Source organism: Anopheles cruzii, chromosome 2 (assembly GCF_943734635.1).
Source record: "Anopheles cruzii chromosome 2, idAnoCruzAS_RS32_06, whole genome shotgun sequence".
NCBI lineage: Eukaryota > Metazoa > Arthropoda > Insecta > Diptera > Culicidae > Anopheles > Anopheles cruzii.
Genome location: NC_069144.1, coordinates 44,966,259 through 44,983,897, shown reverse-complemented (window position 1 = coordinate 44,983,897; position 17,639 = coordinate 44,966,259). Strand labels below are relative to the sequence as shown.

The following is a 17,639-nucleotide window of genomic DNA, read 5'->3' as shown; positions in this document are numbered from 1 at the left end:
AGTCCTTAGGGTTATCTAAACGACGGTCGCTGCGTTACGACAAAAAAAACACGTTCTGCTGGAAGCGTGTTCAGGTAGATCCCTCGAAACGACCGACGACTACCCGTTCGCCGGAATGTCGTTCCGTAAACAGGCTCTTAACCTGGAACGCCTCGGTGCTCGATTGTCCGATTGTTGGGCTTTCCGCCGCCGCCTAATCAACGGTCAGCTTACGAAAGCTGCCGACCATCGTTTCTTCGTCGTGGAACCCGTTCCGGTGCCCACGTGCGGTGCCGGCCGATGGTGGGCCCGGCACGGACAGGTCCATGTGTAGCTGTTGCTCAATCCTGAACCACTTCCGCTGCCGTTCGAACATTGAGCGAAAGTTATCGTTCGCTTTCTCCAGCGACTGCCGGCCACCGTAGATCGTCGGCAACAGGGCAGGGTCCAGTGAGCTGCGGAGCTCATCGATCGTGCGATGGAACTGCGAAATGATGGGGCCGATTAGAGACGTCCTTTAGTTTTGGTTGTCCCGATTGCTTACCTTAAATCGTTCCTTCATTTTGGCACTCAGCAGCGGAAGGTACAGATCCAGCAGGAGCCAGGCAAACTTGGGCACTTGTATCATGTGCACCTCCTTGACGCGCATCGCGATCAGATCGTTGACGTACTCGGCCATCAACCTTACGTCACTGATGCTCCACATGCCAACATGTGCCATCGACATACCCGAGAAGTCCATAATGATCACGAGGCCGTGCACCTGGATCCGCTCGTACTCTTGGCAGGTGCCGACAATCAGTCCACCCAGCTTCATTTGCAGCAGTGAGGTGGTCGTTTTCGGGTCCAGTGCACCGACGCGACACAGCACCACCATGCGTTTCCGCTCGTCGTACCCTAGCGGCACAATCGCCGCTAGATCTAGCATCCGCACTACGCTGGGATGCAGCGGATCCGCCCGCTCGCCGTACGCATCGCGCGATCGCATCACCAGCGCCAGCAACCGCTCCAGTATCGCACACGCTTCGGCCACATTGAATTTGGTGAAGCGCAGAAACCGCAACAGAAACACGGGATCGGTCCGGCAGCGGACAATCTGGGGGTGTTTCGCAATGAACTGGCGCATCTGGGCGATCGAGGGCTGGCGAATGTCGCGTCTTCGCGCAGTTCGTCCTTAGCAAGGCGAAGATCATTCTCGTCGAGCGTCGTCCGGTACGGCACGTACTCTGCCGGGCATTTGTTCGCTTCTTCGTCGTACTCCATATCTTGCAGGGGGTCGCAGAGTGTAGAATTAGAAACTCGCGCTACAGACCCGGCCAGAACGACGGTCAGTTCGCAACTGACTCGAAGGTTGTCTGGCCGCCCTTATCAATGAGCTAATTGTGTCGGGGCGTTTCTCACACGATCTGTGGTTGCAATTACAGGAGAACAATTACCGGCCCGCAGCAGGGAGGCCTCGATCGACGGCACACGGATCGGCTCGTACGTGAGACGTGTTTAGAAACTCCACCAAGTACCCGGTTGGGTGAGTGTTGCAAGTGTTGGCGCGTGTTCGAGAAGAAGCACTACCGAAAGTGCTTTCAAACGGAAGTATTGTTGCGTTACCCCGCGAACGCGGCGCTTGTGAAACGGAGCAAATGACTGGAAAAACAGTCAACCTCGTCTTATTCAACACGGAGAGTGGATGACAACACGGCCCGACGGCGGGCACTAAAACGCAGTCGAACGGAGCGAAATTATTCCGAGACCCGTGGAGCCGAACATTCCGACCTATCGGGTGCGATTGCGCTTGCCGCGCCACGCCGCGTTGTTGCAACAGGACTCGGTGCCAAAAACCAATAGAGCAAGATTGAATGCCCCGAAAGGTAGTGTGTTGCCGCTTAGGAAAAAGTAATCAACGACAGTACTGTTGTTACGAGCCTGTGGGCATCTGATGACGGCGCTGCCGGTGACTCAACGCCATTGAAACGTGAAACGTTAGTCTGTTTCTGTTTTGTTTTAATTGATTCGCATCGCAACCCTGTGCACCGTTATGCAACGCTCCGGCTACGATCGATCATTTACCGGCTATCCAGTCTGAACGTTTAAGCGCTTAATCTACCATTTCGACAGTGTCCAGAAAGCCCACTGCGAAGAGATCCCAGCGCAGGCGTTTCAGTCTGGCCGAGTGCGGTTATGCTGATGAGTCGCGCGAAGAGCCGAACCGGATGGCGCGCCGATCGACCGGCGGAGGATCTGCGCGTGACCATGACCTATTCTCGGGGTGTGTCTTTCGCTGTCCTTCACTTACTTACCATCTCGTTTTACTCGGCGGTTGGTCAACCTTTTGTCGGAACCGTGCATCAATCCGCTCAGGACAACGACTATGTTTGTTTGGGCCGTCCGACATGGCAGAGTTAATCTGTTTACTTGACTTTAAAATACACCTTGTCATGCCAACGTAAAACAGGCACTCAGGTGTCAGGGTCCTTGAGTGGTGGCAATCCCCGGGATCCCCCTCAGAACGTGCTCCCACTTCGAGTCAGCGCAAAGGTCAAGTATAGACACTGAAACAACGACTTATCATTACCACCGGGGACACCCATTAGCGTCTGGCGTGGCCGGCATCGAAGATCGAGCCCATTTGGGATCAAGGTTAGGGCCGGTCGCATGCGCATTCCAAAATGACGACGCAGCCACAGCTTTCTTTCGCTCAGCCTTGCGACCATTCCAGAGGTCCGATACTAATTTTTGTAAAATATAACACCACCTCTTTCTGGGTATCCGACATCGGGTCAGGGGCCGTCACGAACGTCACCACCGGGCCCGCAGAGCCCGAAACTCGTTTGGTGTCTGACCAACGCTAATAGACAGCCCGCAGAGCGAGAGAGAGAGAGAGAGAGAGAAAGTGACACGAAATTCGTAACTGTGTCGGCGTAGGAACTGGAAAGGGAAAGACCAGGCAGTGGCCACACGGCGGTCCGCAAAATGTGGCGGCCGGGCCGGCCGCGAAGCTTTCGCAGGTCTTCGGCGGCGCACCCAGCCGTCAGTTGGTGTTTGGTGGTGATCGCGAAACCACGGCGACGGCGGCAGCAACAAAATGACAGTGACGTACGGTGTCGAGAAGTGTCCGGCCAAGTTCGACGAGTACCGGTGCACGCTGCCGGACCATTATCGCAAACTAGCGGCCGAGCAGCTGCGGGAGGATGACCTGATCCGTAAACAGGCACTCGACCAGATGCGCCAGTGGATCGCGAAACACCCGTACATCCGGCGGTGCCGCACGGATGCTGTGTTTCTGTTGCGCTTCCTGCGCCAGCGCAAGTTCTCGATCCCGAAGGCGTGCGAAATGCTCGAGCGCTACCTGGCCCTTCGCCAGTCGTTCCCACACTGGTTCCAGGGACTCGACCCCTACGACCAGAGGATGATGCAGCTCAACGACGACGAAGTGTTCCACGTGTTGGGTTTCGACTCCAAGGGCCAGATCGTGATCCTGATCAAATCGCGCAATTTTCGCGTCGATCGGTACGATCTGGTCGATCTGATCCGTTTCCTGCACATGAACATGGAGATCCTGTCGTGCGACGAGCTTGTCCAGGTGGCCGGCGTTGTGCTGGTGGTCGACTGCTACGAGGCGTCTATGGCGCACTTTACGCTGTTCCGACTTAGCGAAATGCGCCACATCGGGCCGTACATAAACCAACTGCTCCCGATCCGGTGCCGGGAGATCCACGTTATCCGGCTTCCGAAGGTTGCTGCCTCGATCGTCGATCTGCTGTTCGCCTACGTTAGCCCCAAGCTGAAGCACCGGTTCTTTGTAAGTAATCGACGCGAGCTAACGTTTCCCTTTCACCGACACCGAATTCCTCAACCGGATCGTGGGTGTACCCCGCTCACGGTGCTGTTGACCCGTGTGGCTGGAAGCTGTCTGAGTGTGAGAAGAAATTTCGACAAAGTTTCAAGGTCTTCACGCGGCACAACACGCGGGCGCCACCGTTGCTTCGTTGCGCAATAGATTGTGTTGACGCAGTGCCTTGTGACTCTCGACGGCAAATTGTGACTCTCGGTGGTACTAATTATGAATTCTAGCCCTGCGGTAGTAGACCAACCGTTTTCGGGCGCTTTCATTGCGTGTAGAAGGTGACTCACAAGTGTGCCCCTTTCGAAGACTTCTCGAGACAATCGTGGAGGATTAACATCTGTTAGCATTTTTGCGACATTCTACCCACCGCCACCGTAGACAAATGGTCAAGGGCACGTTCCCGTTAGAGATGCACAGAAAACCGGATCGTGGAAAGGATATCGAGACAAACGGGCAGAAAATGAATTTCGTTTCGCGCATATTTCTCAATCTCCGCAAACGCCACCCCACCGGGCCCATCTTTCGCGGATCGAATAAAATGCAAATGAGCGGTGATCGGGAAATTTCACATTCACAACGTATTCAATCTGATACGATCCGCACCGTCCGGTTGTTGAAAACGGATGGTGAAATTTCACCCGGTTACTCGCTCACATTGACTCCGCGCAGACTTGAAAGGAGCATCATTTTATTGGCCGATGCGCGGCAGAGATTCGAATCGTTGCGGGCTGCGAAGTTGATAAATCAATCATTAAATTTCCAAGATCAAACAATGAACCGTACCGCTTAGAAATACAATGTTTAACACTCTCTTGCCAAAACCAGCAAGTCCGTATCACTCGTTAGTTTCGCACCTTGGCGAAAGGCTTAGCTACATGAGGCAATGAACTTATAAGTTGGGCTGCAGAAACCTGTTTCTAATTAATCCAATGACGATCCGGCACACACTTTCATTTTGTCTAAGCTCATTCGATTGTTTTCCGTTCCAGTTCCACAAAACTATCAACGAAGTGGTGAAGCACCTTCCGGCGGCCATTCTTCCGGCCGAGTACACTAACGAGGACGTCGAACCGAAATCGTTGACGCACGTTTACAGCAAACGGACCATGGATAGCCGCGAAGAGCTGAAGACGATGGACCAGATGGAGATCGATGTGGCAAAGTTTTCGTCGGTGTGGAACAAAAACCTGCCCACCGGATGTGCCCCGGGCGGCATCGATGCGGGGATGGTGGGCAGCTTCCGCAAGCTGGATATCGATTGATCGTGCCGGGGCACACTGTGTCACGGATCACGTTTGTACTGTGTTAATCTAGGGTGTAGTCACCAGCGACCCCAGGAATGTGCGCGCGTGCCGAGAGGTTTCTATACTTGTTCCACAACGTGTCACAAATACTGAGTGTGTGACCAACAGGAGAGGGGTCCTGGCATGCTTGGCTTTCTGGTTTCCTTTGCTTTCGATAGTGGTCGAGGTTTCCAATCAACACGGGCTGGGTCCCGGTGCTACACTCTTTTAGGTTGTAAGTTTACGACATGTTACGTTTTTCCTTAAATGGTTTTACGCTGTTTCGTCATTAGTGTTAGGAGCACAAATAGTAGTACAGAGCACCACAGTAAGCAAATATTGTTTTCATCACACTCATAATAAATCGAACTTAACGAAAAGCAGCTCCGTCATGTTTTTACAGTGTCCAATTTTTATCGCGATTCAACCCATCAAATGTGAGCCGTCTGGGATTTTGGATATTGTCGCCACACCGTTTGTTACAACACAACCCGCAATGTAAAATTGTTCAGAGGCCGAGACATGTATCCCGAGGCGGACTAGCACTAGCAGCGACTGGCGGCTATAGATTGTCCAAAGTCCAGCCATGCTGCAGTGGCCACCCAGCCGGCTGGACGGAGATTTCTATGATAAATGAAAGTCATTGGGATGGGTTTGAAGGAAATTGATTGCCGTCAAAGAGGACAACGTCGCGGGTGGACACGGGACGGAGTAACTAGCGGTGTAGTTTCTCCTAATTTTGATATGTAAATAGATTTATTATGATTTTCTTCTTCTTTTGGCGCTACAACCGCTGAGCAGTCTTGGCCTGCACCAGAGACAATGTTAACCTCTGATGCTCTCTGTAACATTTTTTTTTAATTTTTACGGGCGGGATTGTTAGCCCCGCGCCAACTCCCCTGTCACGCCGGTATCGGGAATCGAAACCATGGCCGGTTGAGTGACAACCGATCCCGGGATTCGAACCCAGGCCAGCTGCGCTGACAGCGAAGAGCGTCACCGACTGCTCTATCAGCGGTGGTATTATGATTTTCACTCGACATAAAATGTCGAGAAAAATTGATTTTTTTCTCTATGTATCAACGGTCGCTCTCCAAAAGTCTTTTCCGAGTCGCATTATTTTGGCCGTGACTGTGTTGAAACGATCGAGTATGTGAGAAACCGTTGTACTAAAATCTGTTCGAGCGCCGCTTATTTACAGTTTGTTGCGATAATTTTCGACCTATAGATAAAATAGACCTCCCAAACCAGTGAAAGAGTCACAACATAATGAAAAAAGAGAACTTCCTGAATTATTGCCGAATCAACATCAACCAGCAAATTTCAAAAACAACAAGAGAAGGTTTTAGTACAATTTCGTACCATGCCCAAAAACGTGAGAAGTTGCTCACTGTCGTGAGCTGTGGCTGTCAATGAGAGCGTGAGATGACATGTTCCTTTCACCCGACTTCAAAGCCATTCCGACGCAGACGAAAAGATTTACAAAGATTTACGTCGTCGATTAAAATTGCGACTGTTCCCTGCCTCGGGCACGTTGAAAGCATTGCACAATGGCTCGTAAGTTGTGGTGCAGTATTGCGTTAGTGGTTTTCATTTGCTTCACGACGGCACAGGTAAGAATCTAGGCGATAACAATGCATGGGCGTAATGTAAACAATGGCGCCCGCAACGTCACTTGGTCGGTTTTCTAGGCCCAATCGTACGAGGATAAACGCTGCAAGTGTATTTGCCCGAGCATTAAAACTGTGGATGAGGGAGGTGGACAGGGGACGGACCGGATGCTGATCATTGACAACGTGCCACCGAACAAATGCAATTGCGACGGTGTCATCCTGCCGCGGATAGCGGGCAAGATAAAGGGCAAGGGGCAGGAAATCTGCCCGAGGTGCGACTGCAAGTATGAGAATCGTAACACAACCATCATAAAGGTATGATTCACCGTCTGGAGACGAGTATTCCGGAACTTTTCGGACACTGCTTAACGGTCGATTGACGTGCCCCTTTCGCACTTTGTTCTGTTTACAGGTGGTCGTGATTATTGTGATATGGATTATATCGCTGCTCGTTATCTACATGCTCTTCCTGATGTGTCTCGATCCGCTGCTGAACAAGCGTGTTAAAGCCAACTACCAGGAGCACACCAATGAAGACGTAAATTCCGTTACTGACAGTATTAGCTCTTGCAGCAGTAGTATTAATGGGCCCGGACCGGGGCATCACTTTCGCCATGCGTATAGAAATAAGTATAGTCGAAGTTTCGTGCAGGAGACGGCAACCCGTCTTCCGGCCCGATCCGGCGACAGTGATAGTAGTGATGTCGAGATCATCTCCGTCGCTCATGACGATCGCGGAGAGCGTGTGCGGTTGCTGAGTGACTAATCCTTCATGTGTTCCCCGTTTTATGTTCTCCTTTCGACTACTTTCGACAAAATACTTCCTCATTTAACCCGTCAAAGACTGAAATGCAGGGACCTCTCGGAGCGGCCATCTAGTGCACCTTTCCGGAATGCGGAATAAAACAAGCCAGAGTTACTCTGAATCTTTCGTTAAGCTTTATCTCATTATTGTTTGTCCACCCCATGCACCTCGGCACTTACTTCATCATCATTTCGCAACCTATTCCTAACCCTTGGCATGTTTTGTGACGGCTTGGAAATCAGTTTGCTCGTAGTTGGTGGTGATGGAAGCTATGGATTCCTGGGAAAGTACCGCGTTTAAAATCTCTTCTTTTTCCCTGTGTGTGCTTGCTTGCAGGACGACACGGCCGTTACGGTGGGCAATGGCCAGGATATGCATGTTCGGGACAGCAACGTGCTGAATCGCGTCGGCCACCAACAGGACAAGTGGAAGCGTCAGGTGAAAGAGCAGCGCCGCAACATCTACGATCGCCACACAATGCTAAACTGAATCTGGTTGACGCCAACGAAAACGATCTGATGAAAAGCAGCATTGGGTCCGGGTGCTTAATCCTAAGCTTTCCAATTATTTTGACAATTTGGGACTGTTAAAAGAATTCCACACCAAATGTCGATAATGGAAATACGCTTAACTTATTGTTTTTGAGTGTAGTGTAATAAATTAGCACCGAATCTGAGATAAAATCGTGTCCCAAGATCGACTCGCTTTTTTAAGAAACAAAGAAGCTGTAAACGAAGAAAGTATTGTTCTTGTTATGATAAAACAGTATAGGAAAAAAAAACACATGTGATAAGGCAGAAAAAAAAATACATCATCCTGCCTCCTGTGAGAATCGAACTCACGACCGCTGGTTTACAAGACCAGCGCTCTGCCAACTGAGCTAAAGAGGCCATTGAGTAAGGAGCATTCACGAGGCAATAGAAGCCAGCGGCAGCTCGAAGTTACAGCGGAGAGTGTGTTTTTTATGCCATTCTCACGGAGTTTATTTGCAGGGTGTCTTCTACTTGCATGTGAAGAAATGATACGAAAACTAATCGAATAACTATATTTTATTAACTATAACAAACTATATTTAGCCAACTATTCGGCAACAGATTTATTAATCGATTGATAAATAATATAGCCAGTCATATTTACTGATAATTTTGCAATTAGTAAATATTTTAATTTATGTTTTTCATGAGTATTCGTAATTACTCGGCTTTTACAGCACTTTTACATAGAATACATAAAAGCATTCGGTTAAAATGTTAAGCACGTTGTCAAAAAGTACAAAATATGATTAGCGCCCAACGTGAGGCTCGAACCCACGACTGAGCGAAAACAACCGCCCGACTATTTAGGACTCGCTGATCTTTGAACCATCACAAACAAGGACTCCGTTGAGAAAGGATACAACAGGAGAGAAGAACTCGTTGACACGCCGTGCCACGGAGAGCGCTTTTTCCCCGACAGTATAGCCTCGTTACCCATAGTACCGGTGGCCTGAGTGCACCAAATCACAGCATCACTCTGCTGCAAACGACGAACTCTGAGCCCATCCATCGCCTACAGACCACAGAATCCGCGTTCCGGAGACCCCGAAGGAGAGTGTGAGTGCGTGCCACATTCGGGGACAATCGGGTGCAGCTCGCGTGGCCGCGTGTTGCGCACGGCTTGGGCGTGAGTGAAATGGCGAACCGCGAGCGCGTGCTGAGCACAGGTTTGGCGATCGCACTTACCCGGGTCGCATGCCCACTAGCGATAAAAAGGTAGCACCTTGCCGGATACGCAACCTAGTTCGAGAAGTGCGGGGCCTGAGAGACACGATATCGCACGCGGGCGTCATTGAGATACGGAACTCTGAAGAGTTGTAGCGAGTTCCACGGTTGGTGGGGATTACACGACGAGCTTTTGCTTTAAATCAGCGCAAAATGTCCGGGAACTCCCGCTTCAGAAATGTCCAAGTTGCATTAAAGTAATTAGAAATTTACCCCAGATGAAACTGCACCACTAATGGCTTCTAATTGGAATATTTATTCTGATGAAATAGTTTTAGTGCAATACATAGAGAGCGGGAGGGTAGTCAAATTCATTTGGGTATAATTTTTTTGCCAATCCCTTACGCCTTAAATTCTTCCACGACATTGGCGCTATTTAGTGTGTCAATTGGTTCGCGCAGGTTGAAGACAGATCGTGGTTTGTTTTCCGTTTCAACGGTTTAAAGCTTGTTTCAATTGGCGCAGAAAAAAGCGCCAGCAACACGCAGTTGTGCAAAGAATTCGCGCTGGAGAGGCTAGAGCGGGGACCTTCTTCTTCCGCCTGTCGAAGAGAATGTTTGTTCAACTGGGCCACGGTTTTGATTGCCAGCGGTGGCGCATACGTTGGCGAGGAATATGGCACTGATTCGACGGTCGGAAAGTACCCGACCGATGCTAGGGATTCAAAACAATTAGCATCGCCTAGGTTGCAGTAGTTTCACGGAGTAGACACGAATTTGGTGTGGATTTCGACACCATGTACGCAGCGGTCGTGTTGGCAGCCCTGTGCTGGGTAGTGCAGGTCAGTGGACGTTGATTACAGGATACTAGAGCGTGTGGTAGCCGGAAGCCGGCGTTGTCTAACGATTCCGATGGTGTACTTAGGTTGCACACTCTAGACCGGACTTTGGTCTCGAGGGTTCGGTGCCCGGGACAAATCGGATCACCCGACAAGCGATACTGGCGCAGCAGCACTTTCTGACCGTCGATGACTACATTTTGCCGGATCTGCGCTCCGACGTTACTAAGCTGAAGGAAGCGGCCGTCATTCTGCGGGCAATCGGCCATCAGGTGAACAACTTGGGTCCGGTACTGATGGACGCCATATCGACGGCCGTCAACGACGACAGCGGTGATATTGGGCAGGTTTTCGAACTAGTCAGTTATGCACGGTTGGCGTTCGTAAGCTATATCAACGGTGCCCTGTCGCAACAGGAGACAAGCCTAACGGCGTTGCTCCAACAGTACGTCAGTGATCAGTTGCAGGACGACTTTTTCCACATCATGGCGCAGCTCATAGTGATGGGCAATACGTTCGATCAGCTACAGGTGGCCGTCCAGGCGGCCTACAATGCGGCCGGCGGTGGCCCTGTATCGGCCCAGCTCGTGCAACAGTACATCTCTGTGAATCTGGTGACTACGTTGAGCCAAACCCTTTCTGCGCTTGCGTACCGCATTCCGGTCCTGACATACACGATCACCTCGTCGCTCGAGGACATCCAACAAGCGGATGACTACGTGTATGGTCTCGCCGCGGACAGTGAGCGTGTGGCGCAGGAAATAGCCGAATCGGGTGCGGACTTTTACCAGCAGGTGTCCTCGTACGCAACGGACGTGTCCAGCGCTATGAACGCACTGGTGGCCAGTTTTACTCCGTCGCTGACTAACGCACTGGCAACGGCTACGGCGTACCCCGATCCGTCTTTACAGGTTCCCATCGGCCAGCTGGCCACTCTGGTGCAGACTACGCTGGCGGCGACGGTAGCGTCATTTAACTCCGCCTATGACGCGAAGATCCAATACCTCTCCACGTTGCTGCCGATCAACACGACCGATGTAACTCCGCCCGAAAGTGATCCGCTCACCGTCCTCGTCGATGTGCTGATTGCGAACTGGAGGTACTCGCGTTACTGCTTCTGGAAGTACTCGGGCGTCCTGTATAACACACTGCTCGTGTCCAACGGTGCCGGCGAGTGCTACGACCGCGAGGTAGAACGGTTGGCCAAGCTTAAGCAGGCGCTTCTGCTCGAGATCGACCTCCTGGCGTTCAACTTGGAGATTGTGGAACCATTCGTAGCTACCTGCCTGTTTCTCCCGGCGTCGGCTGCCTCACGCGTTCCGGGGTGTATTCAAGAGGTAACCGCGGCATTGGCCCATTCAATTGGCTCTACTCTAACGGTCTTAATCCTTCGACAACAGCTTGCCCAGTACTTTGCCAACATTTACAACGCCTTCACGCCTCGGTTGGCCAGCTTCACCGCGTTGGCCGCTATCGAACTGGACGCCAGCGAGCAGCGACTGTCCGTGTGTTGGGCGACCCGCACCCAGGAGGTACAGTTCACCCTCCAGCAGCTAGTACCGCCGATAAACAGCTGTGCCATAGATGGACCGAATGCGAGCTATTAACGTACGCCGGTAAGACTTGACTAGGTTACGAGTTTAGTAACAGAAATACAGATGGGCAAGACGGAACTGCGGTTGTACTTTATTCACACGAAATGTTGCTCCTAAATGGTCTCCCGAATGGTCTCCGATATAAAATTGGGTTATTACATTGGACTCAAGAATTGCATTAGCTCCCGCGCCAGACCGTTTGTGGAGTGATCCGAACGGGCCCTGGAGTTGGATTACTCCGCCAGCGGACGGCCGGTGTCGAGACCGGTGTCGAGCCGTCGTCGTCAGCGGAAGTGGTTCGGGTTGAGGTTTCAACGTCCTCACGCGAATACCGCACTATGTATTACGGAATGTAAAATCACCCATATTGAACCACTGGCAACGTGGCGCTCGGGTCCTCAGGTCCTCCCGGCCCACAGTTTGCCGTGCCGGTGCCGATGATACACTTCCACAAAAGCTTCCACGGTCTCACGGCAGTTTGAAACTTTGGGGCCACATTTTGCTTCCCCACGCTAGCGCTCTGTCTTTCGTGCTTTCTCGCTCTCTCTCTCACTCTCCCCCTCTCTCCCTCTATCTGTCACGGGCTACACTTTTCAGTTTACTACGGGCGCATCCGTTGATCATAACTTTTCCGGCTGGGATCTCAGTACGGTCTTACGAGGACCAGACCGAGCATCAGCTTCTCTTATGTGACTTCCATCTCCGGCTCTCTCTGTCACTCTCTCTCGGTACCGTTGTCTTCCTTGCGGAACCTACCACCATCCCGGTGTATCGGAATGCTCGAAGCAGGCCGAGAAAATGGGAAGTCTATTTCCTCGTTGCGGTTCGGGCTCGGAGGCAGCATCAACGGAGCAGGCGACGCGGCTACGGTCGGAGCACGATAAATAAAGCATCCACCCTGGTGGTGCAAGCCAGTGTGCCAACCATGGCACATCCTAGCCGTGGATAACTCCGCAACCGTTGGACGGAACAATGTCCTTATGCTTGTGCCCTGGTCACATCCCGCCTCGGGCTTATAACTGCATGGCGCACGGGACGCCTCGGCCGTCCCGACGTCCAACATTGCGTCCGTGCGTGTGACGACTTCTACGCGTTACGTACGAAGTGCCGATAGCGTAGTCTTCTGCAGCGTGGCCATAGACCAGGGCCGGCAACCCATTTACTGCATCTGCCGGTGAGATGGATGATGTCTGAGCGGCTGTGTTTGAGCTATAACGACGACGATGATGAGGTTGATGACGCTGAACGGAGACCTTCGCTCGGCCAGGCAAAGGAAGTGCCATTTCTGTTTTTGCTTCCCGGTGCACTCGCCGTGGTATTTTGTAGGTGGACAACTGACCCTTCTGCTTGGTTTCGGAGTAGCGTACGCCATGTAATGCATTCCTCCAGCCGCCGGGGCCAAGATTCGGGGAATCGAACAACGCTCTGAACGGCAGCTTGCGGTGTTGGCGCCATCAGAAAATGTGGTTGGCGCGAATCTGGCGCGAATCCCTACGGTGGCCAGGCACTCCATAACGGTCCGAACGAACCCGATAATGTGCCATGTTTGCCACCTGTGCTCCTAAGGGAAATGAGTTGACCGAAATTGGCCGCAAAATGGAGCCGGGGATTTGGGGTTTGTTGTTTTCTCGGGGCACTCTATTTGTTGCGAAGTTGGGCACCCGAAAAGGGAATGTTGAACGTGTGCACACACGAGTATGTTTCGCGAATACTATAAGAACTTATTTTTTAATACTATAAGAACTATTTTGCACGAGATTCATCCGGTCACCAATCAACTTCAAGAGAAATATTTAAAATGCTGTGAAGGTACTCTCGGAGATATCTGAAAATTGTTCGACCAGCCGATCGGATTAATGACTGCCAGTTCTTTGATATAATTTTTCTAGTTGTGGTGAATTCAAGGTACAAAAAAGTACACTTTCTCATGGAAATGAAATAAACGAATGCTTAATAGCCCAAGAAAAGGGTATGGTGCTGAAAAAAGGAATGCAAAAGGTCCTATCCACGTCAGACGCTGACTACGCACAGTTCCGCTACGAAGCCGTAACGTTTGAGCAACATTTGCCCAGGTAAGTACCAAAGCGGGAGGGTTACGGCAACATTCCAGTATTACCGCAGGATTTGCGCGAGCATAGTATAAATTATTCATGTTGTGAAATTATTTTCTCATGAGCACATGCAGCAAGTTGCAGTTTGCAAGGTGGCGCAAAGCGGTGCGCTGCCTTCGCCGCTTCGGTTCGGTAGCGACGCACGATGATACGTATTTCTTAAAGGGATCCCTAAGGCTTCGGGTCGGCCGCATCCGAACGCATAAGTTAGAGCCCCGCTACGCAGCTCGCGTTAATCGAAATTCAAATTACCTTACCGTTTCTCGACTGTCGACGGCGGTGCATATTTTACCGTAGCCCCTATGCAGGGCGCGACCTTTGGGTGACGTTTCTTGTGTGATGAAACAGTCGGCCCGATCGGCCGGTACTTAGCCTCCAAAAGTGCAACTCAACACTGGTGGGCAACAGAAATGGTGGCCTTCAGACACGCGCGCTGGTGGATTTGTTCGCAAAAGTTTATTGACTAATTTTCACAGAAAAATAACACAACTACAGGGTCCCTTAGGAGGTGACCACTTTCGTTTTGCCGCGCTCTATGCACTGGCCACTGCCACTGTCGGTGGTGGCCTTCTCGAGCGGCCTGCCACAGGACTCCGGCGGTTGAACGCCATTTTGGGTGCCGCTCTCGGTGGCCTTCGCCGCTCGTGGCTTCGATGCCGGCCTCTTCTTCATGTACGCTTGGTAGTAGAAGTCGAGGAAGAGACAAAACATGAACAGGTTCTGCGGCAGAATGACGAACAGTGGCCACTTCGGAAAGGTGCAGTTCGGTTGGAACAGCAGCACGAACCACTGCAGAAAGATCATGCCGAACTGGATCTGGAAACCGGAAGAGAGTGCGTGTTAGACCCGTCGATTGGCGCTTGAAGGTGCGCGGTCGGTACTTACGATCTGGAGCTGGGTGATGTACTTCTTCCACCAGAGATTACCCTTGTACTTCGGGCTGACGGAGGTGAGGAAATAGTAGAAGTACATGACCACGTGCACGAAGCTGTTGATGAAGCCCATGAACACGCCGTGGCCGCCGGGGAACCACTTCACTCCGCTCCATATCAGCATCACCATGCCGGTGTGGTGGTACACGTGGAGGAAGCTTACCTGGTTCTGTTTCTTCCGCAGCACGAAGAAAATCGTGTCGAGCAGATCGAGCACCTTCACCAGGAAGTAGTAGTAACAGCGGCGCGCTATCATGGTCGGCACCTCCGTCGGTGAGTAGTCCACGGGCTGACACAGGAAGCTGTAGCCACGCAGATAGCCCAGTCGGAAACCCTGCGGACGTGAACCGGCGGTAGATAACGGAAGACCACGTCAGCATGCTCGGGCTCGCGCCGCTCGCGCGTTTGGGACCGGAACCTACCTCGACGAAGAGGAACGTACAGATGACGACCTGGGCCAGGTTGTAGTACTTGATGATGCGGTCGATGCGGAACGGTTTCTTGTTCTCCATCCACTTCGGTCCCCACTTGAGGACGAACATCAGGTAGAGCCCGAGTATGGTGGCACCGGGCCACGGAGTGCCCATCAGGAACCAGCCATTGACCCGGGGATCTGTGAAGTAGAGACCACGCGTGGAGAAGTGAAGCACAGGGACAATGGGGGCCCTGGCCGACTGACTGACTGACCGCTGACTTCGTAGTTGACGTAGTGATAGAATGACGCCAGGTACCGCAGCACGAGCATGTTGCCTGTCGTCAAAACTTAAGTTGGATCGACGTGAACCGCGATCGATGTGTTTCGGAGAGCCGGACACGCCACCAGGGAGCGGTCTGGACTAGTTAGAACTTAGAACATTACTGAGCCCGCCGGTGGGCGCGTGCGGCGCATCGAGCTCATCGGGGTTAGTGTGCTGTATTCGGTTAATTCCCTTGGAAACCTGCTCAGACGCACACACACAGTGGACGGTTAGACGGTTCCCATGGCCAACACGGCAGCGGCCGGGTTCAGTTAGAAGAGAGACAGAGAGAGAGTGTGTTGGGAACGCCGGCAGACGGTCCGATTCCGATTGTCGACTTTGTGTATAATTTTCCATTTCAAATTGCCCAGGAACCGTGTGTGGTTTCCTCATTGCCATGGACGGCGACGGCGACAGTCCGCCGCCGCCGACCGCCACCGCCATCCGCGCACTCGCGCACCCCTTCACCCTCTCGCGGGAGTCGCGTTATTGTTTGAAGTCGCATTTTGCAATGTACTACGCACGCGACTGCAACCGCTAAAGGGCTTCTCGCGGTGCGTGACCTTCGAGCGGACGCACTACGCACCAGGTTGAGCCGGCTCTGGGGCGCACCGTGACTAGATGTTGGGTGGTGGATCGCCTCGACCGAGAGTTCGTCGACCGGTGGACTTTGGGCCCTCGGACTTCTTACTGGGTCATAACACAACAAGTTCCGGTGGAATAATGGACGATTTGTGGGCAACATTGTTGCGTGACAGCCCGCGACAGGTATCGTGCAGGGTGACTTGAACAGACCCCCTGTACACTATCGGTTGAAGTATCTGTGCCAGGTATAATGGCAATCCACAGTCTTCCCGATACGGTAACGGCTAATGGCCGAAGCTCGAAAGGGGTGTTGTTTAAAGTCAGTGTGCCCAACTGTGTTGCTCGAGTAGCCGCTCCAAAACGAAATGGAAGGACGCAAACTCGGCTCGGCCTGGTGAGGTCTCGGAGGTGAGGTAAATGAAAAATGGCTCAAATGATGTTGCGGTAATCGTGTCAATATGTTGTAACGATAATTTATAGCAATGTCCCGATGTCGGGTGCGAGATTTTATACGAGCCCACGAGTCGATGATCCGAATCGCCAGGATCACACTCCCTGGATTGCCTCCAACTTTGTTGTCATCGAAACTAATCGAAACAGGAGGAGCAGACCGTTCCTTGAATTGTGCCGCGCGGTGGGCCACACCGCCATTCGGACGGTAAATTTCACCATTCGGCTAACCGCAACAGCCGACGACCGCCGGGGTGTCCGGGTTTGCACCGCTGTGTAGCTAATAAATCGGATGCATTTTAATGCAGTATGCGCTGTGATGGTTGGTTGTTTAAGAGGACCCGGTCTGCTGGGGATTATGTTGGACACTGCACGATGCATAAGAATTGGTTTAAAGATTGTTTCGAATGTTAGCACGCTTGAATACCACGTTTCAAGCTTTTCCGATGCTGAGACACACAGCAGAGAGTCTGGGCAGAGGTCTTGTTTTAATTACCACTCTTTTTTGACTAACTACTGGCTGGCTTCAGAGGCTAGTTCCCGCCGCCCGGTTTTACCGTACCCGATGCCCCGTTCTATGTAAATGCTCACATTATGTAACCCTACAACTACGAACTCCGTTCATGCACCACGTTTTTTACCTTTTATTCCTCCCCCCCAAAATCTCGACAATGGCAGCAATAGTTTTACGGAACTTTGGGCCACCACACTATGTAGCGCCGGCAGAACGTTGCCCGAAGGGCTGGCAAGGAAAAGTCTCCCACCACGAACCGTCAACGGGAGCGGTGCCTGGATGGGGCGAGGCGAGGCCACCTTTTTGGCATTTGGTAGGGAAAACTGCAGTGGGAACTTCCTGTCGGCCGGCCTGGAACCGGTGTTCGCCGGCGCTTGGAACGATGAAGTTTTCCCGGTGCGAAGAAGAGCGTGCAGAGCTAACTAGGAGCGCACTCGGCTGGGTGAAAATGAATTTTCCGTCAACGACGCCCATCCTTGTACAGGGTGGACCCAATGGAGTCCACGGGGATCGCAAACGGTGTACTGTCCACGAGGAGCACCCGGACCCCACCCGGCCGGCAGTAGTTGATGCGTTTGTGGTTCGTTTGATGGAGTGGTTGCTGCTGCTGCAGGTTGTCCTCCTCTGTTCGTACGGCGGACCAACTCGTCACCGTG

General features: G+C 52.1%; 4 protein-coding genes, 1 non-coding gene and 1 pseudogene across 5 annotated transcripts; 3 read left to right on the top strand and 3 right to left on the bottom strand.

Annotated features, from left to right (window-relative positions):
- Nucleotides 1–193: 193 nt before the first annotated feature.
- LOC128279140 (retinaldehyde-binding protein 1-like) lies at nucleotides 194–1,242 on the bottom strand (annotated as a pseudogene).
- Nucleotides 1,243–3,025: 1,783 nt separating this feature from the next.
- LOC128267624 (alpha-tocopherol transfer protein-like) lies at nucleotides 3,026–5,467 on the top strand. The gene is made up of 2 exons (XM_053004508.1): nucleotides 3,026–3,775; nucleotides 4,810–5,467. The coding sequence occupies exons 1-2, from the start codon at nucleotides 3,059–3,061 to the stop codon at nucleotides 5,080–5,082; spliced, it is 990 nt and encodes a 329-aa protein (XP_052860468.1). The 5' UTR covers nucleotides 3,026–3,058; the 3' UTR covers nucleotides 5,083–5,467.
- A 1,089-nt stretch (nucleotides 5,468–6,556) lies between these two features.
- Nucleotides 6,557–8,209, top strand: LOC128267374 (uncharacterized protein CG1161). The gene is made up of 4 exons (XM_053004195.1): nucleotides 6,557–6,716; nucleotides 6,795–7,031; nucleotides 7,129–7,254; nucleotides 7,858–8,209. Exons 1-4 carry the CDS (start codon nucleotides 6,654–6,656, stop codon nucleotides 8,008–8,010), a joined length of 579 nt encoding a protein of 192 aa, XP_052860155.1. The 5' UTR covers nucleotides 6,557–6,653; the 3' UTR covers nucleotides 8,011–8,209.
- Nucleotides 8,210–8,338: 129 nt separating this feature from the next.
- Trnat-ugu (transfer RNA threonine (anticodon UGU)) lies at nucleotides 8,339–8,411 on the bottom strand. The gene has a single exon. It is a non-coding gene; the product is annotated as a tRNA-Thr (tRNA).
- A 1,606-nt stretch (nucleotides 8,412–10,017) lies between these two features.
- Nucleotides 10,018–11,666, top strand: LOC128279139 (uncharacterized). The gene is made up of 3 exons (XM_053017859.1): nucleotides 10,018–10,062; nucleotides 10,146–11,396; nucleotides 11,460–11,666. The coding sequence occupies exons 1-3, from the start codon at nucleotides 10,018–10,020 to the stop codon at nucleotides 11,664–11,666; spliced, it is 1,503 nt and encodes a 500-aa protein (XP_052873819.1).
- Nucleotides 11,667–14,202: 2,536 nt separating this feature from the next.
- Nucleotides 14,203–15,442, bottom strand: LOC128267425 (elongation of very long chain fatty acids protein 7-like). The gene is made up of 4 exons (XM_053004258.1): nucleotides 15,385–15,442; nucleotides 15,120–15,310; nucleotides 14,651–15,031; nucleotides 14,203–14,581 (listed from the first exon to the last, which is right to left on the bottom strand). Exons 1-4 carry the CDS (start codon nucleotides 15,440–15,442, stop codon nucleotides 14,267–14,269), a joined length of 945 nt encoding a protein of 314 aa, XP_052860218.1. The 3' UTR covers nucleotides 14,203–14,266.
- Nucleotides 15,443–17,639: the final 2,197 nt, after the last annotated feature.